Source organism: Haemorhous mexicanus, chromosome 11 (genome assembly GCF_027477595.1).
Source record: "Haemorhous mexicanus isolate bHaeMex1 chromosome 11, bHaeMex1.pri, whole genome shotgun sequence".
Taxonomy (NCBI): domain Eukaryota; kingdom Metazoa; phylum Chordata; class Aves; order Passeriformes; family Fringillidae; genus Haemorhous; species Haemorhous mexicanus.
Genome location: NC_082351.1, coordinates 15145820 through 15172807, shown reverse-complemented (window position 1 = coordinate 15172807; position 26988 = coordinate 15145820). Strand labels below are relative to the sequence as shown.

The 26988-nt window shown below is 65.9% G+C and overlaps 7 protein-coding genes across 9 annotated transcripts; 2 read left to right on the top strand and 5 right to left on the bottom strand.

Annotated features, from left to right (window-relative positions):
- Window positions 1-1042: 1042 nt before the first annotated feature.
- PRRT3 (proline rich transmembrane protein 3) lies at window positions 1043-5643 on the top strand. Its single transcript, XM_059856624.1, has 5 exons — window positions 1043-1148; window positions 1985-2097; window positions 2299-3105; window positions 3191-3331; window positions 3750-5643. The coding sequence occupies exons 2-5, from the start codon at window positions 2004-2006 to the stop codon at window positions 5489-5491; spliced, it is 2784 nt and encodes a 927-aa protein (XP_059712607.1). The 5' UTR covers window positions 1043-1148; window positions 1985-2003; the 3' UTR covers window positions 5492-5643.
- Window positions 5644-5726: 83 nt separating this feature from the next.
- CRELD1 (cysteine rich with EGF like domains 1) lies at window positions 5727-8863 on the bottom strand. Of its 2 annotated transcripts, none has more exons than XM_059856625.1 (10): window positions 8670-8863; window positions 8157-8239; window positions 7968-8078; window positions 7792-7883; window positions 7519-7695; window positions 7337-7432; window positions 7164-7247; window positions 6956-7051; window positions 6730-6873; window positions 5727-6625 (listed from the first exon to the last, which is right to left on the bottom strand). In XM_059856625.1, the coding sequence occupies exons 1-10, from the start codon at window positions 8850-8852 to the stop codon at window positions 6405-6407; spliced, it is 1287 nt and encodes a 428-aa protein (XP_059712608.1). In that variant the 5' UTR covers window positions 8853-8863; the 3' UTR covers window positions 5727-6404. The 2 variants fall into 2 exon arrangements, with proteins under 2 accessions (XP_059712608.1, XP_059712609.1); XM_059856626.1 differs by having other exon boundaries at window positions 5727-6237.
- A 761-nt stretch (window positions 8864-9624) lies between these two features.
- On the bottom strand, window positions 9625-14804 carry IL17RC (interleukin 17 receptor C). The gene is given in 19 exon segments (XM_059856616.1): window positions 9625-10255; window positions 10702-10740; window positions 10816-10911; window positions 11047-11104; window positions 11184-11252; window positions 11361-11473; window positions 11583-11628; window positions 11712-11762; window positions 11850-12034; window positions 12137-12191; window positions 12346-12408; window positions 12601-12740; window positions 12898-12942; window positions 13009-13120; window positions 13301-13674; window positions 13759-13780; window positions 13854-14156; window positions 14158-14487; window positions 14489-14804. Coding segments are annotated over 19 exon segments (2751 nt in total). The 5' UTR covers window positions 14531-14804; the 3' UTR covers window positions 9625-9647.
- On the bottom strand, window positions 14391-18784 carry IL17RE (interleukin 17 receptor E). Of its 2 annotated transcripts, XM_059856618.1 has the most exons (16): window positions 18657-18782; window positions 18561-18576; window positions 17955-18110; window positions 17752-17858; window positions 17554-17677; window positions 17343-17482; window positions 17193-17261; window positions 17025-17091; window positions 16749-16936; window positions 16563-16610; window positions 16406-16451; window positions 16140-16288; window positions 16000-16068; window positions 15871-15922; window positions 15696-15797; window positions 14391-15517 (listed from the first exon to the last, which is right to left on the bottom strand). In XM_059856618.1, the coding sequence occupies exons 1-16, from the start codon at window positions 18759-18761 to the stop codon at window positions 14910-14912; spliced, it is 2046 nt and encodes a 681-aa protein (XP_059712601.1). In that variant the 5' UTR covers window positions 18762-18782; the 3' UTR covers window positions 14391-14909. The 2 variants fall into 2 exon arrangements, with proteins under 2 accessions (XP_059712601.1, XP_059712600.1); XM_059856617.1 differs by having other exon boundaries at window positions 17955-18240; window positions 18561-18784.
- Window positions 18785-18884: 100 nt separating this feature from the next.
- JAGN1 (jagunal homolog 1) lies at window positions 18885-20080 on the bottom strand. Its single transcript, XM_059856622.1, has 3 exons — window positions 19970-20080; window positions 19673-19770; window positions 18885-19594 (listed from the first exon to the last, which is right to left on the bottom strand). The coding sequence occupies exons 2-3, from the start codon at window positions 19759-19761 to the stop codon at window positions 19132-19134; spliced, it is 552 nt and encodes a 183-aa protein (XP_059712605.1). The 5' UTR covers window positions 19762-19770; window positions 19970-20080; the 3' UTR covers window positions 18885-19131.
- RPUSD3 (RNA pseudouridine synthase D3) lies at window positions 20068-22030 on the top strand. The gene is made up of 9 exons (XM_059856621.1): window positions 20068-20148; window positions 20547-20614; window positions 20689-20733; window positions 20824-20920; window positions 21009-21116; window positions 21185-21269; window positions 21339-21465; window positions 21548-21687; window positions 21769-22030. Exons 1-9 carry the CDS (start codon window positions 20072-20074, stop codon window positions 21946-21948), a joined length of 927 nt encoding a protein of 308 aa, XP_059712604.1. The 5' UTR covers window positions 20068-20071; the 3' UTR covers window positions 21949-22030.
- Window positions 22031-22307: 277 nt separating this feature from the next.
- TTLL3 (tubulin tyrosine ligase like 3) lies at window positions 22308-26887 on the bottom strand. Its single transcript, XM_059856615.1, has 10 exons — window positions 26096-26887; window positions 25660-25971; window positions 25435-25563; window positions 25253-25367; window positions 25048-25155; window positions 24626-24794; window positions 24404-24552; window positions 24081-24327; window positions 23568-24003; window positions 22308-23492 (listed from the first exon to the last, which is right to left on the bottom strand). The coding sequence occupies exons 1-10, from the start codon at window positions 26297-26299 to the stop codon at window positions 22314-22316; spliced, it is 3048 nt and encodes a 1015-aa protein (XP_059712598.1). The 5' UTR covers window positions 26300-26887; the 3' UTR covers window positions 22308-22313.
- Between the last annotated feature and the right edge of the window lie 101 nt (window positions 26888-26988).

Below are 26988 nucleotides of genomic sequence, written 5' to 3'. Positions count from 1 at the left end.
CACACTCAGCACTGCAGCTCCACCTTGCTCAGGATGAGACCATCCAGCTGCAGTGGTGCCCAGTGCTGGCAGTGCATGATGCAGGGTACGATCACCTGCACTCTACCCCTGTGTGGCCTCCCCAGCACTAAGCCCCAGACCAGCTGCCTGCCCTGGCTGCCACAGCCTCCTGACCCCACAGAGGAGGTGATAGGGGACCAGAAATACCTCATGTGCTAGTGGTGAACATAGTGACCCGGGAATGGCGAGGCGGCAGGGAGCAGGAGTGGGGCACTGTGTGCTACTGCCAGCACACAGGCGGTGTTGTTGGGAACTTAAGGTGCCGCATGAACCTGCTGGCCTGGCGAGAGAAGAGCAATGGTGATGGCAGGACTTTGCCAAGGTTTCGGCGGCTCAAGCACTGCTGAGGTGCAGGCAGGGAGGAGCAGGGGTGCAGGCAGGGAGCTGGAGTGCAGGTGTCACCCTGCAGGATGGAGTCCTGAGCTGATGTGACTTTTTGACGCTGTGGCCGTACCATTGCCAGCTCAAGCCCGGGCAGGGTGAACAGTTTTCCAGCCGGACAATTAAGCAGATTAACTAATTACCTGATCCTTGGCAGGGTCCCATATCCCAGTTGCTGCCAGGGTGCTGCATATCCGTGCTGAGCGTTTGAGAGACAAGTGTGGGGCAGGTTTGGTGCAGGTGTGGGGCAAGGCCCTCCCAGACCTTCCTCAGGACCCTGCTAGTGGGTCCGACTGCCCCCTCCCTCCGCCTACCCCTGGCGGCCGCGGGACCAGCCTCGGCCGGGCAGCTGGGCAGCATCCCCCCTCTGCCGCCCCGCCGCGTCCTGACCCCCGGCAACCTGCCCTGATGCCCCTTCGGAATCCACGTCCCGGAGGATCTGCGCCACGGAGAACCTGTCTCCAGGAGTCCACCCGAACCTGCCCCGGACTGAGCTGAGCCCCATGGACCCGCTTGCCCCCGTGCACGGCCCTGCGGATCCCGTCCCGGCGGCGGCCCCAGACGTGCCCCGCGCCCCCCCTCTCGGTGCGGGCGGGCTCCCGTGCGGGTGCCCGCGACTCGGGGAGGCGCGTGACTGGCTGCCGCTGCCGCCCGCTCCGCCGCAGAGCCCGGCCCGCCCGCACCGGCACCGGTACCGGCACCGGCAGGTCAGCGCGGGGGGCTGCGGCTCCGGGGCACCAGTTCTGGGGCCGCCAGTGCTGCGGCGGGCGGCGGGAGGGAGCTGGCGGCACCGCGGCCCGCACACCGCGCACCGGGCACCGAGCGGTGGAGCCGGCCCGGCGCGCTGCGGGTGGGGTCGGCGGGATGCGGCGGCCGCACCGACCCCGCTGTGGTCCCGCACCGGCTGTGGTCCCACACCGGCCGCGGCCCGACTCCGCTGCGCAGCCCCGCCGGTAATCCGCACCGCGCCGCCGGGCCACCGCCGCAGCACTCTGGCGGTCCCGGCCCTGTTCCCGGCCCGGCGGGTCTGAGCCGTGTGTGCGGCGGCAGCGCGGGGCACCGGGCCGAGCATCCCCGCCGGGATGCGGACGGGACGCGCCAAGGTGAACGGTGCTAGGCGGAGCGGGGCCGCCGGCGGCGGGGACATCGGGCGAGCACACTGGGGATGGAGAACCGGGGAAGGGACACCCAGAGGGACGCCAGGACTGAGCACCGGGGAGGGGACATTAAGAATGGGGCACTAGGAAAGGGACGCTGTGGATGCTGGGGATCGGGGCCACTAAGCACCAAGGACCACCCACACCGGGAGACACCGGGATGGGGAACACAAAGGGACACTGGGAAAGGGAAGACTGGGAATGGGGCCACTGGAGATGGGGATAGCTGGGAACAGAGCCCAGGGCTACCCGGGAAGGGACAGGCAGGCCACTGTCTCTCTCCCTGGGCAGTGGGTGGCCAAGGGCACAGCAGCATCACGGCCAGCTGCACGAGTTACCTGGGCATCTGCCACGGATCCTGGCTCACGAGATCCCCATTCCCACAGGGTCGACTCGGTACTCACCATGGCTGCAGCACAGCTCGTCACCTGGGGGATGCTCCTGGCCACCGGAGTCCCTGCCAAAGCCCAGGGGGTGCTGCCAGCAGGGCTGTCCTTAGGTGGGGACCCCTTGCACAGACCTGCCTGGGCACAGCAGTGGCCAGGCCCATCCCCCCCCTGGGAGGCATCGGGGGACCCGAGCGGTGCCGGGGCCCCAAGGAGTGAGCGCTGGGGGGTCAAGCACCCCGTGCACTGGTCCTTGCCGATGCAGGCAGGGGAGGGCACCAGGGCACCCCTGGAGATGGAAACCACTATGACAGGTGCTGATACCAAGGTCTGGAGGGATGGCAGCACAGTCCCGGCTGTGACAGAGGAGCCGCTTGTTGCCTGGCGAGGGCACGAAGCTGAAATCCAGGACAGCTCCCTGCCCCACGGCTCTGCACTGGGTACGCCAGGCCCTGAGGTGCCCATGGACAGAGGGGCAGACTCTCCAGGGCCACCCTGGGCAGGGCAGGGCCTCTCCCTGTCCAGGCACAGCGTCTCCAAGACAGTCAGCACCCCCAGCCCTCAGCCAACCATATCCACCACTGCCCTGGACCCCACGCTGGCGGCGGGGATGAGGACAGCAGATGCCCAGACAGAGGGACACACAGCGGCAGAGGGACACACAGCGGTCCCGGGCCTCTCTCAGGATGCCCAAATCACTCCAGGCAGCAGCCAGTCGGTCCTGCCGGGCACAGCCCCTGTCTCTGATCCCACGGGCATGGGGCCAGCCTGGGTTCCCCATGCCAGCCCTAGCTCCGTGCAGCTGGTGGGCAGCTGGGGGGACACGGGAGGGCCCCCCAGCCCCTCCCCGGCTCTGCTCAGCTCTGCCCCACGGCTGCACCACACTGCTGCATCCTGGGGCCTGGCTGAGCCCTGGACTCGAGTGCTCCCTTCCCACCAGCGCAGCACCCGGAGGGCCCCACTCAGCCACGCCACCACCAGCCCCGGCGATGCAGGCCCCCGGACGGACCCTGGGACTGTGGGGCAGCGGGGACCCCAGCCCCTCCCAGGGTCTGTCCTCAGCACCGGCCCTGCGCCACCCCCCACCTCCAGCACAGCCATCCCCGGTACTCCAAGCAGAGGTAGGAGCCAGCGCAGTGCAGGGGGACCCCTTGGCGGGGACCAAGCCCCGCAGGTGTCAGCTCCCTGCTCTGCTCTCTCTCGCAGGGCTGCTTCCCGAGGAGGACATCGGCTCCCCGCAGCAGGTTCGGGGTGCTGTGGGCCCTGTGAGCGTCCCGAATGTCACCAAAACTACCCCACAGCCAACGGCACATCCCACCACGGGGACGCTCGGGACAAGGCACCCAGGTGATACAGGTCATCCGTTCTGCAGACGCTGTGGGAGCCCATCCCTGGCGCGTCGGGGCTGGCGGGGGGGATGGCAGCTATCTTGAGCTGCCCAGCCGGGACACAATGACACCTTCAATCAGGATTGCCACCTGACAACGGCCCTAATCTACTCCTGCCCGCAGGGATTAGCGCTAAATGCTCGGTGGGTGGGGGCTTCCCCAAGGTGGTGGGGGACGTGACCGGGGTTGTGCCATCCCTTGCACTGAGAGAAAACCCCGGGAGGCACCGGTGGGCATAGCCCCAGCCAGCACAGGGCATCCCCCGCTGCAGCGCTGGGGTGCCACATTTGATGCAGCCCAGTGCGGATTGCAGGTGCAGGCCGAATGGCACCAAGCCCCCCACTTCCCCCGACTGTCGTCCTCCTTCCTACCTGCAGACACGTCGGGGACGCAGACCCCAGCCTCCAGCACTGCGACCCCCTCTGCCACGTGGCGACGGGCAGGGATGACGCCTCAGCCAGTCCCCCGAGATTCATCATCGCCGCAGCCACAGTCCACAGTCCGTGCCCCCCCGGCGCTGGGGGCCAACGCGACCGGGCTGCGCTGGGCCGAGTTGCAGCGCCAGCTGGGCTTCTCCTGGGAGGCCCACGTCTATGGAGTGGCTGCCGTCTTCCTGCTGCTGGCGCTGGGCTGCCTGGCCGGGTTGGCAGGGACAGCCATCCTGCGGCCCCCACACCTTCTCCACGTTGTGGGGGCCCACGGGCTGCTGCTGGCCGCCTGCCTGCTGCGGGCCACCTTTCTGCTGCTGGATCCCTATGGGGCACGGGGCCGCCTGCCCGCTCCGGCGCTGCTGCTGTTCAACACGGCCCCTTTCCCCCTGCTGCTCGCCGCCTTTGCCCTCCTGCTCCAGCGGCTGCAGCTCCTGGCCCAGCTTCAGCTGCTGCCATCCCGGCTGCGGGGGCTGCCAGCGCTGGGGGCTGTCGCTGCCCTGCAGAGTGCGGTGATGGTGGCCGCCGACCTCCTGCCGCCTCGGCTGGGGCTCGCGGCCGCGCTGGGGCTGCAGGCGCTGGGCTGCGTGGCGGGGGCTCTGCTGCTGCTGGGGGGGCTCTGGGGGTGCTGGCGGGTGCTGCGGGCGCCCTGCGAGGGGCCGGGGCCGCAGCCGGGGGCGCGGGCGCTTCTGACGGCAGCGGTGGCGGGGCTGCCGGTCTGCGGGCTGCAGCTCTTCAGCGCTGTGTGGCTGCGAGCCGTTCTGGGACCCCACGGGCGCTTCTCCTGGCCCAGCTGGGCGGCACAGCTCTGGCTGCGGATCGGCGAGCTGGGCACGGCCCTGGCGCTGCTGGCGGCCGCCGCCGAGCCGGTGTGCTGCCGGTGCCGCCGCCGGAGCCCCGCCGGCCACTCGTGCTGGGCCAAGGCACTGCGGTACTTTTGCGCCGGCCGCAAAGCTGAAGCACCTGAATACCCTAACAACTGCTACGACTGGGCCGGCGGCAGCACCGGCGGCAGCGGTGCGGAGCGAACGCCCGCCAACGACATCTCCAAGAACCTCATCCGCAACCCGGCGGAGCAGCTGCCCCTGCGGGCCCTGAAGGACAGCAACGAGGTCTGGGCAGCTGGCACCGGGATGCCGGGGCTCAGCCCCAAGTGCCCCAACATACTGGCCGCCCGCTCCTGCGCCGCCTTTGAGCAGGGCTCCTCCCCCTCCCTAGGGGAGCTGATCTTCCGTCCACCGTCCCCCATCGACCTGCGCCGCAGCATCGACCAGGCGCTCTGTCGCCGCCACCTCCTGCACGATGGCCTCTTCGGCCGGCCCCGCCGCGGCTCCGGCTCCTCACTGCACGGCTCCCCTGCCCCTGACAAGACCCCCAGCTTGGGACGCATGGTGCGCTGCAGCTCGCTCACGGAGCTGCCCGGCCCCCGCCAGCCCCACGGCACCATCACTGTCACTGTCACCGCCTCAGCCAGTTCGCTGGAGAGCAGCTCACTGAAGATCAGCTGGAACCCCTGGCGCCATGGGCTGTCCTCGCCAGACAGCCTGCCCCTGGACGAGGCGCCCAGCCGGGCCCCTCTTCTGGTGCCCGCCGGAGCCCCCAGCTGGGAGCGCGAGGGTCCCCGTGCCATCCCAGCCCTTGGCAAGGCGGTGGACTCCCGCAGCCTCTCCAGCGACACCATTGAGCTCTGAGCCCGGGACAGGCAGAGACTGGGGGCGCAGAAGGACGATGTGAGGGTGAGGACACTGAAAGGGTGCGGGGGTCTGATCCTGAGCCCCTGTAGGGCCGGGCAGGGGCGGTTCCATTTGTGCCAAATGAGAGAAATAAAGAGTTTATGCTGGGAGGAGGCGGTCCTGTTGGCATGTGAAAGCAGTGGCGGGCAGCAGCACACCAATCCCCACCAATTCCTACCGTGAGCAGCCAAGCTGGGTGTGCAGAGCTTTATTTCCTGAGATATGGACACACGGACAGATGAGCACACCCCGATGGACAAACCACGGACAAATGGAACGGCCACACTCATGCATTCAGCAGGGCCCCTTCACCAGCACAGCACCTTGCCAGTGGTGAGGGGCCCCTGGCCCCCAGCCTGGGAGGGGAGATGGGCTCTGCCCAGGGATGGGGGGGCAGCTCTCCCAGCCGCACAGCTCAGGACATAGAGGGACCCAGCCCCCCACTCTCACACAGGGAATGGCCTCATGGGAGGGGAGTCCTACAGGGCCAGGAGCCCCAGCCTGGGGGCAGATAGCAGGTTCCCTCCCTCACCTGCCCCTCCACCCCTTCACCTGTCACAATGCCAGGCCTCTCCCTCCTCCAGAGCACGAGGAGCTGGGGCAGCATGCTGTGCCCCCCACACAATGCTGCACTGCCTGGCATCACCCCTCCATCCAGAGGGGGCTGTGTGGGAGCCCCCAGGATCAGGTACTCCTGGCTCATTCTGCAGGGACAGGGAAAACAAGACCCTATGCTAAGGGGGGGGCTGGGGGACGCATGCAGGGCACAGCATCATCTACAGGATGCAGCCTTGGCAGCCAGCCCTGCTTGGGGGAGGCCCTGCACCCCAAGCTGAGTCTGCCCCTCTGCTTGTGCCCAGCAGCTCCAGAGCTATCTGCCCTTCATGAAGCCATCGAGGACACGGTCACTGCGGTCAGAGAGCCAGTAGCCGGCCATGGCGGCCACGGCGCCAATGAAGATGGCGGTGAAGACCATGTCACCCTTGGCAGCCAGCGTGGCGAGGGCACAGATCATCACACCAAAGAACATCTGCTGCAGTACCACCACCTCGTCATCAGTCACGTCATCAAAGAAGCCCTTCTCTGGGGCATCTGCATGGACAACACTCGTGGGAGGACACAGCTGACCAGCAAGAGCCCCTCACCATGTCCCACACCCCCTGCCCAATGTCCCCCTGCATTGCATTAGGCCATACCAGGGGGCTTGTCCTCCACGCACTGCCCGTCTCGGCGGACATGGCCTTGGGCACAGACACACCGGTAGCTGCCCTCTGTGTTCTCACACACCTCCTGCACCCCTGTGCACACTGGCTCCTCGGCACTGGCACACTCATCCACGTCTGGGGGGGAGCAAGGGTTCAGACAGGGCTTGGGCAGTGAAGAGGAGGCAGTATAGCCCCCCAGTCCATGGGAGGCACTCACCCAGGCACTTGGCTCCATCCCGCCAGTAGCCCTTGTTGCATTTCTTGCAGCGAGCCGGCCCGGCGCCCATGCAGCCGATGCAAGCCGTGGAGCAGTCTGCCTCAGGGAAAGGAGCCAGGGTTGCTGCCAGAGCTCCTTCCCAGCCCAGCCAAGGTTGGCCCCAAGCAGGGAAGAGCCACCTGCATGAAAACCCCCCCTTCCCCCTGACCTCGGCACTCGTAGGAGCCCTCTGTGTTGACGCAGTACTGGTTGGCTCGGCAATGTGCCATCTCTGTGCCACACTCATCTATATCTGCAGGAGAGGTGGGAATGGCCCCCCTGAGCCTCAGCTCCAGGGACGCAGTCCTCATGGCCCTGAGCTCATCCCTGGCCTTCACTCACCGATGCAGCGGTGCTCATGCAGCACCCAGCCCCTCTTGCAGCGAAGGCAGCTGGAGTCCTCGGGACCCGTGCAGCGCCCGCATGCCTGGTAGCACTCTGCAGGCAGGGAGGGACATGTGGACACTGGCAGGGGGGAGCTGCGTGTACCCAGGCTGGACAGCACTGGCAGAGCCCCCACCTACCAGCACACACAAGGTGGCTCTTGTTCCGTGAGGCCTCATAGTAGCCATCACCACACTCGGCGCAGAAGGGGCCGCCGTAGCCCGGGCTGCAGACGCAGAGGCCGGTGCCACGGCGCGTGCCATCACCATCGCATCGCCCATTGCCGCTGCAGGGCTGCCGGGGCCCACCGGCACAGGCTGCACGGGGACAGACCAGCCGGCTGGGACAGAGGGCAGCAGCCAGGGGAGCCCCTCCAGCCCCACCAGCACCCCGCTCACCCCACAGTTACTCACACCGACAGTCCGGGCCGTAGGTGCCGGGCGGGCAGCAAAGCATCAGCCTGTCCACACACAGCCACTGGAAAAAGTCAGGGTGCTGCTGCTGCCTGGGGAGGGGAAGATGCAGCACTCAGCCCCCAGCCATCTGCCTGTGCCCCTTGCCATCCCCCCGTCCCTGTCCCCAGACTCACTCATGGAACCACCACTGCTCCACGTGCTCCTCACTCCGCTCCAGCAGTTGGTGACAGGAGAAGTCCGAGGGGGCACAGACACCCTCCAGCACCTCCAGCAGACGGGTCTCGCTGCAGGGACACAAGCCAGTGCGAGGTATGACTTCTGCAGCAGCTGGGCTGCCCCAGCCCCTCACTGGGATCACTTACCTGTGCTGGTACTTGGACAGCTTCTCCTCCTCCCAGGCTGTGTTACCCCCACCAAAGCCCTCATGCTCTGTTCGCTCCAGGCCCTAGGTGCATGGGGGAGCGGCAGTGCAGGCATGGAACCCCCCCCAATAACCTCTCCATCCGTAGGGTTCCACGAGACACATCACCTCCAGGGACCTGCCACCCTCTCCCCTCCCCAGAGCCCAGGCATTGTGCCCATGGGAATGCCGCCCCTCTATCGGGCCCTGTCACCACCCTTATCCGGCCGGTCTGTGATTCCTCTGGGCCCCCCAACCACATCACCCCACGCAGGACCCCCTCGTCCCTGCTCATTGTCACCTCCAGGCCGTGTCCCCCACGTCTGCCACCCGTGGGCCCCTCCCGCCACTGTCCCCTCGCCCCCAGCTCCCCCTCGAAGCAGCGGCTGTGTCAACCCACACCCCTCGCTGCCGTTACCCCCCGTGTGTCCCCTCGCCGCGGCCTCCATCATTCCTCTGCCCCCCCGGCGCGCACCCTGATGAAGCTGTCGGCGAGGCCGCGGCAGGCTCGGCACGGCTCGGCCCCGTCTCGGTGGGGGTCGGGGTCGGCGTGAACGGCCAGCAGGACACCCCCGAGGAAGGCGGCCCCCAGGAGGGCCCCCCCCAGCCCGGGCCCCCTGCGCCGGGGCGACCGCGGCAGCAACGGCAGCGGCCCCATCGTCTGCCCGCCCCGCCCGCACCACGTGGGCCGCGCCCGCTGACTCAGCGCCCGCCGCCCCCGCCAATGGCCGCGCGCCGCCGCCGCCGGCCTCCCCGCTTCCAGCCAATCCGCGCCGCGCCCTGGGCCCGCCCACCAGCGCCTTAAAGGGGCCGCGGGCAAAGGCCCGGGTCGGGGGCAGCGCGGACGGGCTGCAGTGGATGACCCCGCACGGAGCGGGGCCGGCTGACCGCACCGCACCGCACCGCACCGCACCGCACCGCACCGCACCGCACCGCACCGCACCGCACCGCACCGCACCGCACCGCACCGCACCGCACCGCACCGCACCGGTTCTCGCTTGGCCTGGGCAGGACCCTCTAAACATCCCTCCCTACCCACCCCCCCAGCCAATCCAAGCGGGTTCACATTCACCCCCTCCACTCAAGCTGGTCCAGTTCCCTCTCACTGTACCCAAATTTGCCCAGTTTCCCCTCATCTCACACTAAACTGGTCCAGTTTGTTCTCACACTTTCCCTCAAACTGTCCTAGTTGCTAATCATGCCCCAATGAGCTGGTCCAGTTCCCCATCACCACCCCAAACTGGTCCAGTTCCCCATCCACCCTCCAACCAAAAAACCTCCTTCCCCTTCACGCCCCAAACAGCCCAGCCCCCTTCCTGTCCCCACCCCCCTGTACCCAGCCATCATCCCTTTCCATGCCATCCGAGTCCACCCCATCACCCCTTCCCAACCCACCCCAATCCTTGCTGGACTCAGAGCTGGACTCACACTCAGCAAAAGCACTGTCACTCCTTTATTCTCCTACCGCCCGCTGCAGAGCCTCGGCCACTGCCACTATGTATGGCTCTAGACACCGGTGCCTCTGCCGAGCTGGGCCTGCCAGCGCCTGCAAGAACCGCTCCACCTCGCTGGGCAGAGCGAAGGCAGGGGCTGCCCGCAGCGCTGGGGGCACTGCCGGCACCAAGGCCTCCAGCCGGGCCACCACGTAGTGTCCATGGGCCACCGCCAACAATGGCATGGTACAGGACAGAGCCGCCGCAAACACCTCGCAGGGTGCCACAGTGGGGACATCACCAGGGTCAGGGTTGTGCCGGGGCCCAAGGCTGCTTTCAGCGCCCCCAGACTCTGGCACAACCCTGGCCCCGGCGTCCCACTGCTGTGCAGCAGCCACGGCTGCCGGAGAGAGGAGGAGGATGATGGTGTCACTGTCACGTAGCGCCCGGAGGTGCTGGGCGTGCAGCCAGGGCAGTGGCCCCAAAGCTGCTACCCCGCTGCCACCTCCCGGTGCTGCCACCACCGTAAGCCCCAGGGAGTGCAGAGCTGCCATCAAGGCACACGCTGCCCGCTCCGCCACCGGCTCTGCCGCGTGCACCAGCAGGGCCCGCCGGCCCTGCAGCGGATCTGAGAGGGAGATCATCAGTGCCTGGATCCCTCTAGGCACCCTGGACCCAGCCTGTGATGGGAGCCATCCTGGGAAGCACCCACGATGGGGGAGACTGTCCCCTGCCTCTGCCAGCCCAGCCCTGCAGCACCCCCTGTACCCAAGCTAAAGAACAGCCACGATGGGAAGCAGCTGAGACCCCCAATGAGTCCCCCAATCCCCTTGCCAAACCCTTTACCTACCCTAAGGGACAGACATGGTGGGAGACAGGTTGCAATCTGCCCCCTCCCAACCCCCACAGGGTTCTCACCCTCCTCTCTGTTTCCCTACACCCCTACCTATCCTGTCAGGCAGGCAAACATGAACTAATCTGGTTGGGGGACCCCCTCACTCTGTCCTCTGACCCCTCTGGGATTGGCATAGACTGCCCACTCCACCTGAGGCTCCAGGCTCAACCCACACTCACCATTGGAGCCATAGCCAGCCCTCAGGGATTTCAGCCATCCTGCAGGGAGGAAAGGCAGTGAGGTCCCAGGAGTGGTCCCAGACCAGGCACAGTCCCCAGAAATGCACCACTCACCTTTCATGTCCTCCTTCTTCATCAAGAGCAGCAGTAGGAGACAGGCAGCTCCCAGTAGCACCCCCATCCACACCAGTGCCCAGTGGGTACGCAGGTCTGCAGGGCAGGATCATCTGCATCCACCAAGGGCCCACGGCACCCAACAAAGGTCTCCAGTGGCTCCACAGGGGGGTTCCCTCCCTCAGCCCTCCATTATCCCTCCTCTCCCCCACCGTGGCTGTCAACACTCACACTTGTGCAGGGGACAGGCCCAGAGCACAACCCCAGTTCCGTTCAATGGGTGCCACAGCTGTGGGACACACAGGGACATGTCAGACACTGCCCAATCCTTGCCTACTGCCCACTGCCCACTGCCCACTGACACTGACCTGCTGGCACTGCCCTACTGCCACGTCCTGCTGCAGATCCTGCTCCAGGAGGCCAGGGTGCCCTGCTCCCTGCAACAACACAGCAGGTCAGACAGCAGTGCCACCACTGCTGGACACAGGGGTCCCTGTGCCACCAGTGCCACTGCTTCCAGGACATGGGGATCCCTTCCTCTTTACCCTGCTGGTGAAGTTGGCAAGGGGTGTGCAGGCACCCCGCTCCATGGCACACAGTGAGGCATTCCCCCCACGCTCCAGCAGCAGGAGGTCATTGGGGTGGCCGGGCAGTGCTCCTGAGAATGTGCCAGAGGGCTGGGTAGGTGGTGAGGGGAGGCCAAGGAGGCATCCCTCCCGAGCTACACCCACAGGCTGCCACTACCCTCCCACCCCAGCAGTACTCACGGTCCTGCAGGCACTGGGTCAGCCGGATCTGCCCACCGCTCCACACCTGCCCCAGAGAGTGGATTAACAGTGCTTGGGGGTGATGTGGGACTGCCCATGGGGCAGCTGTGGGGTAGAGTGGTGTCCTACCTGCACGCAGAGGTTGGGGTGTGGCCGCAGCCCTCCAAACTCCTGGGGTCCCTGTGAGTGCAAGGGATGCTCCACAACTGTCACCACCATCCTTCCCAAAGCCCCCAGTGCCCCTCAGAGCCCCACAGAGCCCCTCACCTTCCCCCTGGCAGGCTGCTGCAGGCCAGGGAGGGGTTGGCAGGGCCCAGAGGGCACTGGCTGCCAGCAGGGCACCAACTCAGCCAGGAGGTCGCAGGAGGCTGAGAGGGAGCAGGTCAGCACCTGCCCCTCGATTTGCAGGACCAGCTGGCTCTGCGCCCACAGTCGCTCCCAGGCCTCAGCATCTGCAGCGGCACCAGGAGAGGAGTGTCACTCCATGTGGTGTCCCCTCAAGTCCCCCTGTGTCCCAGCCCCCTAAAGCCCAGCCAGCCTCGGAGTGAAGGTACCATGAGAGAAGGGGCACAGGGTGGCCCGTAGTGGGTCCTGGGTTTCCGGCCAGACCTGGGAGTGGGGAGAAAGACAAAAAAAGCATTCATGCTGTGACCGTGATCTGGCTGGTCCCTTTGGGATGCCAGAGGGAGATATATGGAGCTTGGAGCCCCTCTTTAGTGGCCATTTATCCTGCCACCCCTGCAGTGCCCAGTCGGATGCCCACCTGCAGGCAGAGGCAGGGCAGCACCTCATTGGCGGGCAGGACATAGTTCATGGGACTGCTCTGCTACCAGCAACCAGATGTGGGTCACCCCGTGGCAAATTGCCACCAGCAGGGTCACCCAGGGGGATCTGCTCCCAGGGGACCCTCTCCCAGCTCACTGCCTATAACACACACACGGCTTCTCGGGAACGGGAAGGAGGGCAGCAAGTGGAGAACAGATGGGGAAGGGGGTCAGGGAACGGAGTGCATACTCACCATGGTCACCACACGACCTGGCCCACTGGTGCCATGGCTATGGTTGTAGTAGAGCCGGAGTGTGTAGCTGTGCCCTACTGCAGCCCCCTCCACCTCCACAACCACCTCCTTCTGCCCCGGGGAGACCCGCAGCCTGGGCACTGTGTGAGAGGCAGCTCAGGTCACCCAGCTCCTGGCACTGCCCACCCAGCACCATAGCACGGGGCACGGCACCCCCAGGGTCACTCTCGCCCCTGGTGTCCACTGCCTGGCTCTCCCAGGGGATGCAAACCGAGGCGGGGTGACGCCAGCACCTACCTTGGCACTGGGGGACAGCAGCCTGTGCTGCGGGCCACGAACAGTCTGTGGGGACAGTGAATCAGCGGGCAGAGGGGCTGGGGCCACTGCAGGGGACCTACCGGGGCTTACCTGGCACCCGCTGCTGCCGGCTCAGCCTCTGCCGGCCCCGTGAGTTCATGTATGCTCGGATGTGGAGATCGGAGCCCAGCGGCGCCTCGAAGCACCGGAAGATCACCCAACCCTGGGCAGGAAAACCACCACCCCACTGCGGTGAGGCACCGGCACCGCCAGCACCCACCTCTCTGGGGCACAAGAACGGGACCCCCATGCCACAGAGATGCGCTGGTGCCAGCGCCCACATTCCCAGTGCCCAGGGACTGACAGTGTAGGGACACTGACCGTCGGTGCCCCATCTACGTACCACGGTTCGGCCGCGCAGGGCGGGGCCCAAGGGTGCCCAGACCTCCACGGCCACGCAGCGGGATGAGGCATACGTGTGCCCGGAGAGCAGCAGCAGCCCAGTAACGTTGGGCTGGGACGGGGTGGCCCCAGTCGCTGGTGACCACTGTCCCCCATCACCGCTATCCTCTGTCCCAGAGGTGCCCGGCTGCACGGAGAGGCGGGACTCGGTGGCGGTGCTGGTGGCAGGTGGCAAGGCCAGGCGCACGCGTGCCTCCAGGCAGGGCGCACAGGCCGTGGGCTCGGTGCAGCGCAGCGCCGGCTCCAGCCGCAGACGAGCCAGGGCCAGCTCATGCCTGGGTCCCGGGGGCTCTGTCCCGCACAGCACATCGGTGTCTGGGGGGACAGAGAGGGCAGCGTGGGGGTGGAGTCCCCATGCCCTGGGTGGGGTGGGGGCCATGGCGTGGTGATGGCACTTACCCAAGAGGCGGCAGGTGAGGCCCTGGGGGTGGCAGGGGTGAGGCCGGCGGTGGTGCCAGCTGCCCGATGCCTGCGCGCTGGTGACACCAACCCACCTGGGAGCAGGCCAGGGTGTCGCGGGGGTCCCCACGGCCACCCGCCGACCCCACCACCAGCACCAGCAGGAGCTGCCCCAGTGCGTGCATTGTGGGGCCGGGGCCTCGGGGTGCCCCGGCCCCACGCCGGCTACTCCCCAGCAGCCCTTCTCCTGGCTCCCCGGGCCCCACCGCCGCCGACGGCTCCCGCTTCCTGCTCTGATCCCGGACACCCGGCTCCTTGCGTGGCGTCAGCAACCGCCCTGGGGTGGGGCCTCCTGCTCCCGCACCGACCTCGGAGGGCTCCGTGTCCCGCCACCCTTGGGGAAGGCTTGGGGCCCCACAGAGACGAGTTGGCTCCATGGCACGGGCACGGTGCCAGACTGGCCCCAGGCAGCCGCAGCGGCTGTAGGACATGGTGTGGCAGCCGTGCCGGTACAGGCTGTGCCCAGCCGGGTGCGTCCTCTTGCCCCTCCGTGCTGCAGAGGAGCACTGGGCAGCTCCCAGTCCTCCAGGGCACCAACAAATCTCCCCCGGTACACCAGAGAGACAACAGGGCAGGGTGAAATGACACCTTTATTGCTTCCACCCCAGACCAAGTCCTGCTGGCGATGTCGAGGCAAAGAGCCGGGACGGGCTGTGCCCAGCACCCGCCCCTCCAGCCACCTGTGCGTGGGCAGGGCAGGTAGCCTCCCCATATCTCAGCTTCTTCCTGCACCACCCCAACTCCTCGCTTGGCTGTGGCGTCCAAAAGGGCTTCTATAGGCTCTCCTCTGGAGCACGTCCCTGTGTGGGAATAAAGCTGCCCCTGCTCGGGACAGCATCTCCGCTCCTGGCCACAGATGGCAGCTGGATGCTCGCTCCGGCCCCAGCAGCACACTCTATGACTGAGGCCAGTCCTGCTTGGACCCCCGCAGTCCTTCCCGGGGGACGCATGGGTGTCCCTCCTGCTGCTGCAGTGCGCATATTCTCACCTGAGCCCTGCCATTTCCTGGCAGAACCCCTGCCCTCACCGGGGGGCTGCGCCCAGCCCTGCACCCCCTGCAGCCATGCCCAGTTCAGGCTCAGCCTGGGCACTCAGGTGCCAGAAGCTGTCCCGGGGGGCTGGGGTGGGGGGCTGCCCTCCCTAGCCCCCACCTCCAGCAGCCGGGGCAGGAGGCCCCCTGCCCTGCCCCAACGGCAGTGGCGAGGGGCCGGGGGGCTGCCCCGTAGAGCCCCCAGCAGACCGGGCAGCTGTCGGGGCAGGCGGTAGGTGGGCAGGGGTCGAAGGGGTCGGGGGACGTCACGGGGGCTGCAGAGCCGGCTGAAGTATGCCAGGACCCACCCGCTACCGCGGCCCGCCGCCCCCAGCTCCCCATACAGGCAGGCCATGGCTGCCCCAAAAATGTCATGGGCATCCCCGGGCGTCCCGTCGGCCATCCCGACCTGCCACCGATGAAAAAGCCGGGCACTGCCCCGGCTCCAGAGGAGGAGGACAGTGCCACGCTGGCGGCCCACGCGGCCCCGCTGGGCATAGAGCCAGGGCAGGGTGCCTGCCTGACCCAAGCCACCTGCTTCCCACAGGTCCAGGCGCACGTCGCAGCCCAGCCCTGTGCGCAGCCGCTCGGCCAGGGCACACACCAGCCCCAGGTGCTCCTCTGAGTCTGGCGAGTACAGCAGCAGCACAGGGCGCCTGCCAGGAACACCTGCAGGGTGGAGGGGACAGAAGTGACAGCTCAGCTCCATGTCCTACTGGCATCCCCTGGGATCCAACAGCATCTGCCATCCACCACCCTGGGACCCCCTGCAGCCCAGGAACTAGCACCCTCTGGCACTCCAGCCCCTCTTGCCGTCCCTCCTGCAGCCCCCTTGGGTGCTCCTCACCATCATTTGGCCTCCAGGTACCACGGCAGTTGAGGAGCAGCACAGTCACCACCAGTCCCAGTGCCAGCACCAGCCCCAGCAGCCCGAAGTGCCTGCGGGAGACTGGGAGAGGGGCAGTGAAGGGGCTGTCTGCCCATTTCCACTGCCCCGAGTCCCCTCCAGGACCCTCTCTCACCATCAGGACAGAGAAGCTGCTTCCGAGCAAAATGCACGTCCGAGCGCCACACCTGGAGAAGGGGCTGGGTAAGAGGGGGACCATGCTGGGTCCCCCATAGCACAGATGACTGCACAAGGGTCACCTTACCAGGACGCAGCTGCCCAGGACCTGCACTGGCAGCAGCAGTGCCAACTCCCCTGGAGCAGAGCCCTCTGGCTGCAAAGTACAAGGGCAGGGTCAGTGCGGGTCTGCCCCCACCACATCCCCCCCAGCCCTGCAGCACTCACCTGTGTAACAGTGTAGAGTGGGGCCTCGGGTTCACACTGCCCACCCCGGTGCTGGCACAGGGCTGCGCTGAAGGCTGCAGGGATGCGGGAGGTGAGGTGCAGGTGCAGCTGGAGCCCCCAGACACTCACTGAGACATTCCAGGCAGTCTCTGCAGCCACCAGAAAGAGAGGGGAGGTTGTGGGATGCCCAACAGGGTGAGGGGTGCAAGGGACTCCAGAGCAGGGCTGTGCTTAGCCTAGGGCTGTCTCCCATCCATAGGACTCACCTGGCTGGTGGGGACACTCCACATGGCTGCTGTTCTTGTAGGAGAACTGAGGGGAGGTAGGATCAGCAAAGGGCAGGGTGAGCTGCCCTCACCCACCACAGCCCCCTAGCCCTTTCTAAGATGGTTCCCACCCATCCACCCACCCACAGGGGCTTACTCGGAAGCAGAGCTGAGGGTGCACATCCACCTTGTCCAGTACATACACCTGGAACAAATGGAAAGTGTGTCACAGTTACCACCTCTGACCCATCCACTGCCCTATAGAGACCCTGAGATCCAGTGGATGCTCCAGCGAGTGACATGGTCCCACATCCTGTGACACCTCAAGATCAGGAGCCCTCACCTGCTCATCCTCACTGGCTGTGGAATTGGGGATGTCGTGACAGGGTGCAGCCCCATCTGCTGCCTCCCTCCAGCAGAGAGTGGCCCGTGGGTGCAGGGGGCAGCTGGCACTCAGCACCATCGCCATCTGGTCCTTGCTGCTGGTGCTGTAGTCATGAAAGTGCACCGAGGACCACAGCTCAGGGCCATCTGTGGGGCATCACATCAGTGGGGTGGGGAGACACCCAGGGACACCCTGGGGACTCAGCTCCCCTCCCCACAGGCACCAGGCACTCACAGGCATCTGGCTGGTCACGGAAGGGGCAGTGTTTGCTCCGTGGGCTGTCGTGGTGGGAGTAGGAGGCCTGGGGCAGCAGAGCATGATGGCCAGAGCAGGATATGCTCCATCCTGCCCCCCCATGCAACGGCAAAGGGGCTGTGATGGGTGTAGGGGAGGGCAACCTACCTCAATGCACAGGCAAGGCACCAGGAACTCATACGGCAGTGAGATGTGGTGGCCTCCTGGCACCAGCACCTGCAACATGGAGGGAGCATCAGCTGGCAGGGATTGTGGCCCCCAGTCTGGGACGGGGGTGTTGGGGGCCAGAGCCGTTACCTGCTGGTGGAAGGGCTGGGGTAGCTCCTCACACTCCAGGGCCAGCTGGTGGCACAGCCGCACCATGAGGGGGGGACCAGTAGGCACCCACACCTCAATGGCTCGCACCTCAGGGACCCAAGCATGGGTAAAGACAGGCCCTGCAGAGCAGGCAGGGGGTCAGCTGGTACCGGCGTCCCCCCAGGACACCTCCCAACCCCTTCAGTCTCACCGGGTGGCTCAGCAGTGACCATATGGCTGCAGTTTAAGGCCAAGCCCCGATCTGGGATGGTGCGAAGGGAGACGAGGACTTGCCGCCCGTTCTCTGCCGGGAAGCAGTCGAACTGCACCTGCCACTGCGGGGAGCAGGGGGTCAGTGCGGGGACTCCGGGCCTCGGTGTGCCCTGTTCCACCCCCACCGCAGACTCACCGCTGAGCTGCCCAACACCCGGCGTCGCTGCCAAACCTGCAGCCAGCCAGCCCGGTTGGAGCCCAGCTCCAGGAAGGTGAGGCGCAGTCCCCGGACACCGCCGAGCTCTGCGAGAAATCGGTGTGGGGTGCTGACATGGGTGGGGGGACTGGCTTTGTGTCCCCTGCCGCGGAGATGCCCGGCCCCGCCACCCCCGCCCGTACCTGAGGCGGGGAGAGCCAGGCGCACCCGCAGGCAGGGCTGACAGGGCTGCGCGGGCAGGCACAGCCGGGCACGGCTCAGCGACAGGGCGGGCGGCTCCAGCGGCGGCCCGGGGCGGGAAGGGCGGCGGCAGCGGGGGCGACTCAGCGTCCTGTCGGCTGCAGGGGGAGAGCAGACGGGGGGCGGCAGTGCGCCGGGGGTCCCGCAGGCAGCAGGGGGAAGGGGGAGAGCCCCGAGGAGTGCCGGGGAGGTGTAGTCGGAAGGGAGGTGCCCCGGGGATCGAGAGTCCTGACAAACCGAGAGTCTCGGTGATTCGGAGTCCTCGGAAGCGGGAATCTTTGGGGATCGGGAGTGCTCGGAAACAGGGAGCCCCGGAGATCCGGAGTCTTTGGAAGCGGGGAGCCCCAGAAGCCAGGAAGTTTTGGGGATCGGGAGTCCTCGGAAGCGGGGAGCCCGGTGCCCCGGAAACCTGGAGCGCCCAGCCCCCCCATCCTCCAGGTCCCAGTAGCCGCGGGCAAGGGAAGCCCCACCGTCCCGCCGCACCCCGGAGCCGGTATCGCCGGGCAGGAGCAGCCCCGCGCTGACAGCCCTGCCCCGCCGCTACTCACCGGTGGCCCGGCACTCCTGCAAGGAAAGAGACGGGGGTGAGCGTGGCGCCGCCCGCCCCCCACTTTCCCCCGCCACTTCCCTTCCCCGGCGCTCACGAAGTTGGCGGAGACCCGGAGGCGGGTCACGGCGGCCCCGGTCCCGGACGGTAGCAGCAGCAGCAGCAGCGCGGCGGCAGCGGCGAGCAGCACCGGGCGCCCCATGGCCGAGCGCCGCCGCTCCCCGCCCCGCCCCGGGCCGGCCCCGCCGCATTCCTCCACCGGCACGTGCGGCCCCGCCGGCCCCCCCACCCCGCCAGGTGGCGCTTCCTGCGGCGCAGACACGCGTGGGAGAGCGGACGATGCTTTATTTCCATATAGCAACGCGCGGAGGAAGGGGCACGCACCCCAGGGACCCTCCATGGCCCCGGCCCTCGGGGGTCTCCCCCTTGCATGCGAGCCCGGGGCCGTGGTGTGGCTCAGACACCTACCCCGTGGTCCCCGAGGATCCCCCACCCACCGGAGCTGCGCCAGCGCTGCCCCACAGGACTGAACTGCAGAGCTTCATCACCTCACAGAGCCCACCGATCCCCACTCATTTCTTCTTCTTCTCCTGCGTGCTAGTGAACCAGGAGTCCAGCAGCTTCTTGCTGTAGTAGAGTTGCCAGCCATGCACCTGCGCAGCCACCACCACCACCAGGTACATGACAGAGACGGCCGAGAAGCCGAAGATGAAGCGGTAAGCTTTGCCGTGGCGGTACAGCTGCTGTGCCATGGGGAACATCTCCATGGCCCCGTAGATGAGGGGAGCTATGGAGAAGAGGCCGGTGCTGATCATGGAGAGCACCAGGTAGCTGATGTTGTTGCGGGGGAAGGACAGGAGGCCCAGGAGGGAGGGCAGAATGCTGAGCAGGTAGGGATACTCCCACTGGTAGGGCATGGCCACCTGGTCGTGGGGCAGCAGCTTGAGGTGCCCCACGACCATCTGGGCCAGGAGCAGCAGCCAGATGACCACATGCGTGTAGATCAGCTTCTTGATCTCCGACTTGAGCGTCACGCTGGGGAGAGAGTGTGGGGCCATCAGGGCCTGCTCGGGTCGCGTGTTCCCCCGGGATCCCGGGAAAGGGGACACCTACCTCATCTGGTAGTGCGAGGCCACGCGCTCCCGGTGCTGGAAGTCGCTGCCGTCGGTGCCGGCGGCGCGGGGACCCCCGCGGGAGGCCATGGCGCTGTCCTGGGGAGACACAGCGTCAGGCGGGGCCGCCCTCCCTGCCCGCCTCCCCAGTGCAGCCCCGGCACAAGCCCCCCGGGCCTCCCTCCCACAGCGACAGCCCCGGGGCTCCCTCCCCGTGACCGCCCTGCCCTCCGGGACATCTCCGGGGTGACGGGCCCGGGGTGACACCCCCTGCCCGCCGCTCCCCGCCGTGCCGCACCTGCGGGCGGGACCCTCTGCCCGCGCTTCCGCTGCTCTATGGCCGCGGCCGCCGGCTCCGGATGCCGGGGGCGCCGCTCGGCGCAGGCGCGGCGCTGCCGCCATGGCGGGCACCGGGAGCGCCGCTGCCGCCGCCGCGCGCGCGCTGGCGCGCCCGGGACCGGGAGCGCGTGCCGCGGGGTCAGCGAGGGGCAGGGGTGGATAGAGGGGGTGCGTTCATGCGCGGGGTGCGGGTGCACAGAGGTGCGTGTGTATGCACGTGGGGTGCACACCCATGGGTGTGCTGGCACCTGGGGATGCACACGCGTGGGGGCCGGTGGGAGCCCATGGGGGACGCACACGCGTGGGTACAGAGCGTTTATGAATTTGGGTTCTGGGGGGGTTGTGGGATTGGGGACGTACCTGTGGGCTTGCAGTGGTGCGAGCACAGAGGGGCCGGGTAAGCATGAGGATGCAGAGACACTTGGAGAGGAGAGCGGACAGTGGTGGGTGAGATTTATGGACACGCAGATGGGGATGCAGGATAGGTGCTGAGGGAAGTCCCACCTGTGTCCCCCTGCCCACTCCATCCCCTGCAGGTGGAGGCGGCTGCTGGGCCCCAAGGAGACGCTGAAGCTGTTGGAGGGCTCCGTGGTGCACCGGGAAGGTACCTGCAACGGGAGAATGGGGGCAAGGGACACAGTGAGGGAGGTACATCCTGACCAGACTTCCCCTCCCTAGGAGCTCTGCTGGCACTGAGCAAGCCCCCTGGCCTCCCCATTCTGGGTGAGTACAGGACAGCAGTGGGGGGTCTGCAGGGGTGGGGGTGTCTGCATGGGGGGCTCAGCAGGTGCTGACCTGCCAGCATCTTCGCAGGGCGTCCTGGGGACCTGAGCCTGGATGCGCTGCTTCCGGCACTGCGACGACGCCTGGGCCTCACTGCTGAGCTCCACGTGGTGAAGGCTCCTGCCAGGTGTTGTAGGAGGGTTCAGGCTGGAGGTCCTGGGGTGGAGCTGGGGCTGCCTTTACCCCTCCAGGCCTCAAGCAGTCATGTCCCACAGGGAGTATTCTGGCCTTGTACTCCTGTCCAGCTGCTACCACACCACTAAGAAGCTCCAACAGTTCTTCACCAATGCGCGTTGGAGAGGCCAGTACCCTGCCACATATCGGTGAGTCCTTGGGACCTTGCCATGCTGGCATGGACGTCCTGTCCCCTTCTCACCACCTTACCCTGCAGTGCCATCACCGTGGGAGTCCCAGCAGAGGTAGAGGGTGAAATCTCCACGGGGCTGTGCTGGCAGCAGCAGGGGGACAGAGCCATGGTAAGGGGGTGCCAGTGGGCTGAGGGCATGGGGGATACCCCAGGGAGTGCTGAGGGCTGTGCTCTGCAGGTGGTGCCAGTCCCAGCCCCAGGACGCCGCAGCCTGGCCAGGAAGGATGTGAAGAGCACCCTGACACGCTACCGGGTGCTGAGTGCCATGGGGGGCTGTGCCCTCCTCCAGCTCCAGCCCAGGACGGGTGAGTGGTCCCCCAACACCTCTGCCACCCCAGGCACGCTTCCTGACCCTTGCAATCTGACCTTCTCCCTGTTCCTCCCCAGCCTTCCCAGAACAGCTCCAGGTGCACCTGACGCTGCTGCTGTGCCCGGCCCTGGGTGACCATAAGCACTCCTCCTGCGTGGGCAGGGTGCTGGGAGTGCCCTTCTTTCTGACCCCCAATGCTGCCCCAACCCACACACAGGTCCGTGGCCAGGCTGGATGCTGGGTGGGGCATTCAGCACAGCCCTCAGTGATCCCACTGAGCTGCCCACTCACATTGCAGGTACTGGATGAGGAGTTGCTGTCTCGGCTGGGGCTTTCTCCACGGCAGCTCCATCACCTCCCACTGCACATCCACCTGCAGGAGCTAGTGCTGCCTGAGGGCCCCCTCTGTGCCCCCCCACCACCCTACTTCCTGCACACTCTGCGCTGTCTGGGGCTGCCTGAGCACTCGGAGCCCTAGTGCTGCAGGGGGACACCCACTCCACCCTTCTGCTCTCTCTCACCCCATTAAAATCGCCCCCTGTTTTCTGGGTGGCCCAGCACTCAGTTCTTTTCTTGGCACACAGAGGATGCATTTCTCCTGGCTGTCCCTCTGGGGGCACCAGCCCTGCCACCACTCTCTGCCTGCCCTGGTTCCTAGTGCAACAGTGTCATCACCCAGCGCAGCTCTGCCTGGCAGGGGCGACCATAGGCAGGAGCAGAGGCACCTTTTCCTGCCTGCTCTCTGCCCTGGCAGCCCCAGTTCCCACCCACAGCCCCATCCCAGGGGCAGTCCTACCCCTCCCCATAACTCTCACACACAGAAGGTCCGAGACAGACTCCTTATCACAGAATCATTTTAAAGCGCGGGAGGAGCTGGGTACCCCGACACAGCAGTGGGATCTCTTTGGGGTCAGAGGCAGCTGGTGTTGGCTCAGCAAGGACAGGCAGGGTGCTGTCCACTCCTGGGGCTGTCTCAGTGTCCCAAGTCTTCTGCTTCCCATTGGAAGCTGCTGTGTCCATCTGCTCCAGGCACGAGGTCCCAGTGCTGTGTGCAGACTGAGGTTGTTGCGGGGGTTTGGCAGGAGGGAAGGAGCGTGCAGAACCTTGGGTTAGCCAGGAGTTTCTGGGGGTTCCTCGGGGTGGTGGCATTGGCACCCAATCCAGGGGGCAGCCATTCATCCGGGGCTGTTCAGGCAGGTGACCCAGCCGTGGCAGTCCCTGGCTCCCAGCAGAGGAGGCCCGAGGCTTTGGTGGTGCTGGGGGGTCAGAGCTGATGGAAGGGCAGCAGCTCTGTTGCTCCAGAGGAGGCAGCTTCTTTGTTGCTGCTCTGGGCTGGGTACCCTGGGTGGTTCTGCCCCCTGGGGACACAGAGCACTTGGAGGCACTGGGCACCATGGTAGGAGATCGATGCTGTGCTCTCCAGGGCACCGGGGTGGTTCTGCCTCCTGGGGACACAGAGCACTTGGGGGCACTGGGCACCATGGTAGGAGATCGATGCCGTGCTCTCTGGTGCACCTGGGTGGTTCTGCCCCCTGGGGACACAGAGCACTTGGAGGCACTGGGCACCATGGTAGGAGATCGATGCCGTGCTCTCTGGTGCACCTGGGTGGTTCTGCCCCCTGGGGACACAGAGCACTTGGAGGCACTGGGCACCATGGTAGGAGATCGATGCCGTGCTCTCCGGGGCACCTGGGCACTTCTGCCCCCTGGGGACAGGGAGAGCTTGGGGGCACTGGACACAGAGGTGGAGAAATGCCGTTGTGCTCGCTTGCGTATATGGGTGGCTCTGGCCCTTGGGGACACAGGGAGCTTGCGGGCACTGGGCACAGTGGTGGAGAAATGGCGCTGTGCTCGCTTGGGTACGCGGCCCTCTCTGGCCCTTGGGGACGCAAGGTCCTGGAGAGTATTGGCCATGGTGGGGGGCTGGTCCTGGGCTTGCTCTTGTGCTGACTGGAGGCTCTTCAGGGAACAGCCTTTGACCACCAGCTTCACACGTCCTGACAGAAGCTTGGGCACAGCTGCCTGCAGGGAAGACAGCAGGTAGTAGGGGGGCTCAGTGTGTCTGGCGGGTATGTGGCCCCCATCCTCCCAGCCTACCTCCTTGTAGATGAGCTCAAACGCTCCAATGGAACAGGTGGGGTTGTCCTTGCGGTCGATCACGAGGCACAGCGTGTCCCGCTGGACATTGGCACAGAGCTGTCGGGTCACTGCTGAGGAGGGGCTCATGGTGGGGCAGGAGTTGATCTCCAGCAGCCAGGGCTGGAGGTCCTCCCCAACAACAAAGTCGGCCCCATAGAGCTCGAAGTTGCCCTTGCGGAAGTGCACCCGGTCCCGGGCGCTGCGCAGAGCATTCAGGATCGCCGCCTTCATGCCAGGCACCAGCACCTTGTGCCAAGCATCCGCCTGCCCCACCTGTGCCAGGTATTCCTGGAACTGCTTGTTTGACCAGATCTTGTCAGGGGGCACACGGGGGTCCTGGTCTGGTGACGTCTTGTACCACTTCTGGACGGAGACGTTGCAGAGGTGCCTGGCACTGGAGCAGGGAGAGTGGGGCTGGGTCAGGGGGTGCCAGGGTGCCGGGGTGTGGGGAGCCAGGGTGTGGGCACTCACCGCTCCAGGTGATGCAGGGAGAAGGGCCGGGAGCAGAAGCGCAGGTAGCAGTCTTGGTAGAACCAGACGGTCAGTGGCTTCCAGTCAGTCACAACAAACCATTGCCGGATATCGAATTTGGTGCCAAAAATGGTCAACATCCGCTCCACGTACTTCTGCACCACCCATCTGCCCACCTGCACTGAGGGTGCTGTGCAGCTCCATGCCAGCTGCAGCATCTCCTCAAGCCGCGTCATGCAGATGATGCCTGGGAAACAGGCATCATAGTGGGACCCCTCCTAAATGGGGAGCTTCTCTGTGCTCCCCACTTCCCCCAGCCTTACCCCTGCCTTGGGATTCAGCCCCAGGCTTGAGGATCCAGACGTTGAGCTTGCCCTCCATGTCAAGCTGGGGCAACTTCTCTGCCAGGCTCTGCAGCAGGTTCTGGCACTGCTTCCGCTGCTGCCTGGTCAGCACCAGCCCTGCCCCCTCACTGTGGGGGGAAGGGGGCCTCAGCAGCAGCCCTGCCATGGTGCCCCTGTCCCTCCATCCCAGTCAGCACTCACTGTGCCACACGGTAGTATTGCTGCAGGAAGTTGTCCCAGTCGATGCATGTCCTGCAGGGGGACGGGGTGTTCCTGTCGATGTCCTCATGCAGCAGAACGCCCAGGTGCTGCTTACAGACCTCCAGGGCTTCCTCCACCAACTCAGGGTACAGGGGGGAGCCTGGCTGTGCTGTGGAATGCTTGGGGTGAGAGATGTGACTCCTATGCCAGCTTTGGGGACAGAGCCTCCCTGTGGAATGGGTGGCTTTGGGTGCATGGGGATGGGATTGGGAGCAGAGCACCCATGAGCTGGGCTAGTAGGAGAGAGTGGGGGATCCCAGCCCACAGCCATGAGCAGAGGCTGTGCCTCCAAGCTCAGCCATCAGTTGTCCATAACTCTGTACTCTCTGCCATCATCCCCAGGCCCAGCTCCATGTACTCACCGTCCCCCTTGGCAGAGTCTGGGACCTGCTCAGTCCTCACTGGCCTGTCCCCATCCTCCTCCAGGGCCAGTTTGAGCAGACTGCGTGCTGCTGTCAGGCGGAAATCCTCTGCAAGAGGGAGGCATCATCCCCAGCCAGTCCTGCACAGGACATCGGAGCAGTGGGAGCACAAGGAGGGACAGGAGGGCAACAGCCTTCAGCTCACCAATGAAAGCTTCTCGATCATCTCTGGTCCCCAGCCGGTAGCACCGGGGGAAGAAAGTGTTGGGGTCAGCTTGCTCAATCCACGGCAGGTTTTGTAGGCTGAGGCACAGCCCCTCCTGTTTAGAGGAAGTTGTCAGTCCCTACTGGACCCCATTCCCCTCCCCAAGGGCTCCAGCCTCCCACCTTGGTGGTGAACGCATCCACCCGGGCATAGTGGTTCAGCACGCTGTTGTCCTGCATCAGCTGACGGTCAACAGCCTCAAGGAAGTTGGTCCAGATGAAGTTTGGCAACTGGTCCCGTGCCAGGTAGGACTGGCGGAGGGAGGAAGCCAGGGTGGGACACAGAACCCCCATCCCAACCTCATGCCCTGTCCAAGGCAGAACTCAGCCCCAGCCCTCTCTGCTAACCATGAGGTCATGGATGCCGTGTGGGTCCTCATCACACTGATCTTCCTCCTTCTCAGCAGGTAGCCACGGGTATTGCAGGGGGTCTGTGGTCCCCAGAAGAGGCTGTGCCCCACCTCGTGGGTTCAGCAGCACTTCCCTCTGCCTAGCACTACCATGACTTGGCCTTGTCTGCAGCCGGTTCTTGATTTGGTCACCACAGTGCTGCTCCTGCTGCCTGCCCATGCAGGGCGCCTTCCTCTCCACCCAGCCCCGGGCTCGCAGCAGGCGGCGGATGATGGGGTAGGGGCCCTGTACCATGAAGATCTTCTTCTCCTGTGCAGAGACCAGCGGGCTCAGCCTACCCTAGTCCTTGTTCCTCTGGCTCAGCTCTCCTGAGCCAGAAATGCAAGAAATGCAAGCAGGTAGCATTTGAGGGGTGTGAAATCAGGTCCCTCACCTTAATGGCCATCTCCACATGCAGCTTGGCCTTCTTGATCTGCTCGAGGCTAAGCAAGCGCTGGCAGCGACCCCCGCGGCTGGTGGTGGTGGTTGCTGAATGCCCTATGAGGACAGCCCTGTCTGAGCCCACTGTCCCCACGTCCCCAGTCCCACAGGGCAGGCACGGAGAGGTAGAAAGCACTGACCTGCCTGCCTCTGACATGACCTTTGGGCCCTTGAAAGGGTAGTCTCCGACCTGCTGGGCCTTGTACTGCCAGCGTCCCAGCTGCAGTGCACAGTCCCAGGATACCCCACTGTACCCTTGTCCCCAGCCTCCTGGGCCATGAGGTGGCTGAAGTGTACCCTGCTCAAGTATTGTCCCTCTCTAGGGGGCTGTGTGCCTGCAGTGCTGCTCTCTGTGTCACATTGTCCCATGGCAGCCTGAGGAGAGCTGTGGGTGGCTCTTCCTCCTCTCTGCCAAGCAGCTTGGCCTATTCCTCTGTCCTGCTGGGGGCTTAAGTCGGAGTCCAGCACACGACATGGCCTCAGTACCCCAGTACCACTGATGTTGGAATGCGGATATGGCTCTCTCAGCGCCAGCACCACTGTGATGTCACAGCTCTAGCTCCAGCCACCCCAATGGCTCCACTGCACACAAGGGGGGACACAAACAGCCCCCTATGTCCACAGCCAGCCATCCCCCACTCAAACCTCATACCCTGCACAAAATCCTTTTGTGCCCCACAACCCAAGCCCTTTGCTGCCCCCAGGCCAACTTCAAGTCCTTTCATACTCTCCTGATACCCCCCATGGTCCCTCACACACCATCAGGGCTGACCCCACTGTTTGCTGTTGCTGCACTGTGCCCTTCCAGTTCCATTCCTGCTCCCATTCCATGCCCTCCCCCCATCC

What these genes read in the sequence shown, in the direction of transcription:
- PRRT3 (XM_059856624.1), top strand. Translation starts at nt 2,004, where the DNA reads ATGGCTGCAGCACAGCTCGTCACCTGGGGGATGCTCCTGGCCACCGGA. An exon ending in GCCAGCAGGGCTGTCCTTAG is followed by an intron (nt 2,098 to 2,298) that starts GTGGGGACCCCT and finishes CCACTATGACAG; the next exon opens with GTGCTGATACCAAGGTCTGG. An exon ending in GCTCGGGACAAGGCACCCAG is followed by an intron (nt 3,332 to 3,749) that starts GTGATACAGGTC and finishes TCCTACCTGCAG; the next exon opens with ACACGTCGGGGACGCAGACC.
- CRELD1 (XM_059856625.1), bottom strand. Translation starts at nt 8,852, where the DNA reads ATGGGGCCGCTGCCGTTGCTGCCGCGGTCGCCCCGGCGCAGGGGGCCC. An exon ending in TCGCCGACAGCTTCATCAGG is followed by an intron (nt 8,240 to 8,669) that starts GTGCGCGCCGGG and finishes CCATGCACCTAG; the next exon opens with GGCCTGGAGCGAACAGAGCA. An exon ending in GCATGAGCACCGCTGCATCG is followed by an intron (nt 7,248 to 7,336) that starts GTGAGTGAAGGC and finishes CCTCTCCTGCAG; the next exon opens with ATATAGATGAGTGTGGCACA.
- IL17RE (XM_059856617.1), bottom strand. Translation starts at nt 18,761, where the DNA reads ATGGGGCGCCCGGTGCTGCTCGCCGCTGCCGCCGCGCTGCTGCTGCTG. An exon ending in GGAGTGTCCCCACCAGCCAG is followed by an intron (nt 16,289 to 16,405) that starts GTGAGTCCTATG and finishes TGGTGGCTGCAG; the next exon opens with AGACTGCCTGGAATGTCTCA. An exon ending in CACTCTACACTGTTACACAG is followed by an intron (nt 16,069 to 16,139) that starts GTGAGTGCTGCA and finishes TGTACTTTGCAG; the next exon opens with CCAGAGGGCTCTGCTCCAGG.
- JAGN1 (XM_059856622.1), bottom strand. Translation starts at nt 19,761, where the DNA reads ATGGCCTCCCGCGGGGGTCCCCGCGCCGCCGGCACCGACGGCAGCGAC. An exon ending in GCCTCGCACTACCAGATGAG is followed by an intron (nt 19,595 to 19,672) that starts GTAGGTGTCCCC and finishes CTCTCTCCCCAG; the next exon opens with CGTGACGCTCAAGTCGGAGA.
- RPUSD3 (XM_059856621.1), top strand. Translation starts at nt 20,072, where the DNA reads ATGGCGGGCACCGGGAGCGCCGCTGCCGCCGCCGCGCGCGCGCTGGCG. An exon ending in CTCCGTGGTGCACCGGGAAG is followed by an intron (nt 20,615 to 20,688) that starts GTACCTGCAACG and finishes TCCCCTCCCTAG; the next exon opens with GAGCTCTGCTGGCACTGAGC. An exon ending in GTGGTGAAGGCTCCTGCCAG is followed by an intron (nt 20,921 to 21,008) that starts GTGTTGTAGGAG and finishes CATGTCCCACAG; the next exon opens with GGAGTATTCTGGCCTTGTAC.
- TTLL3 (XM_059856615.1), bottom strand. Translation starts at nt 26,299, where the DNA reads ATGTCAGAGGCAGGCAGGTCAGTGCTTTCTACCTCTCCGTGCCTGCCC. An exon ending in ATGTGGAGATGGCCATTAAG is followed by an intron (nt 25,972 to 26,095) that starts GTGAGGGACCTG and finishes GTCTCTGCACAG; the next exon opens with GAGAAGAAGATCTTCATGGT. An exon ending in TCCCTGCATCACCTGGAGCG is followed by an intron (nt 24,004 to 24,080) that starts GTGAGTGCCCAC and finishes TCCCTGCTCCAG; the next exon opens with TGCCAGGCACCTCTGCAACG.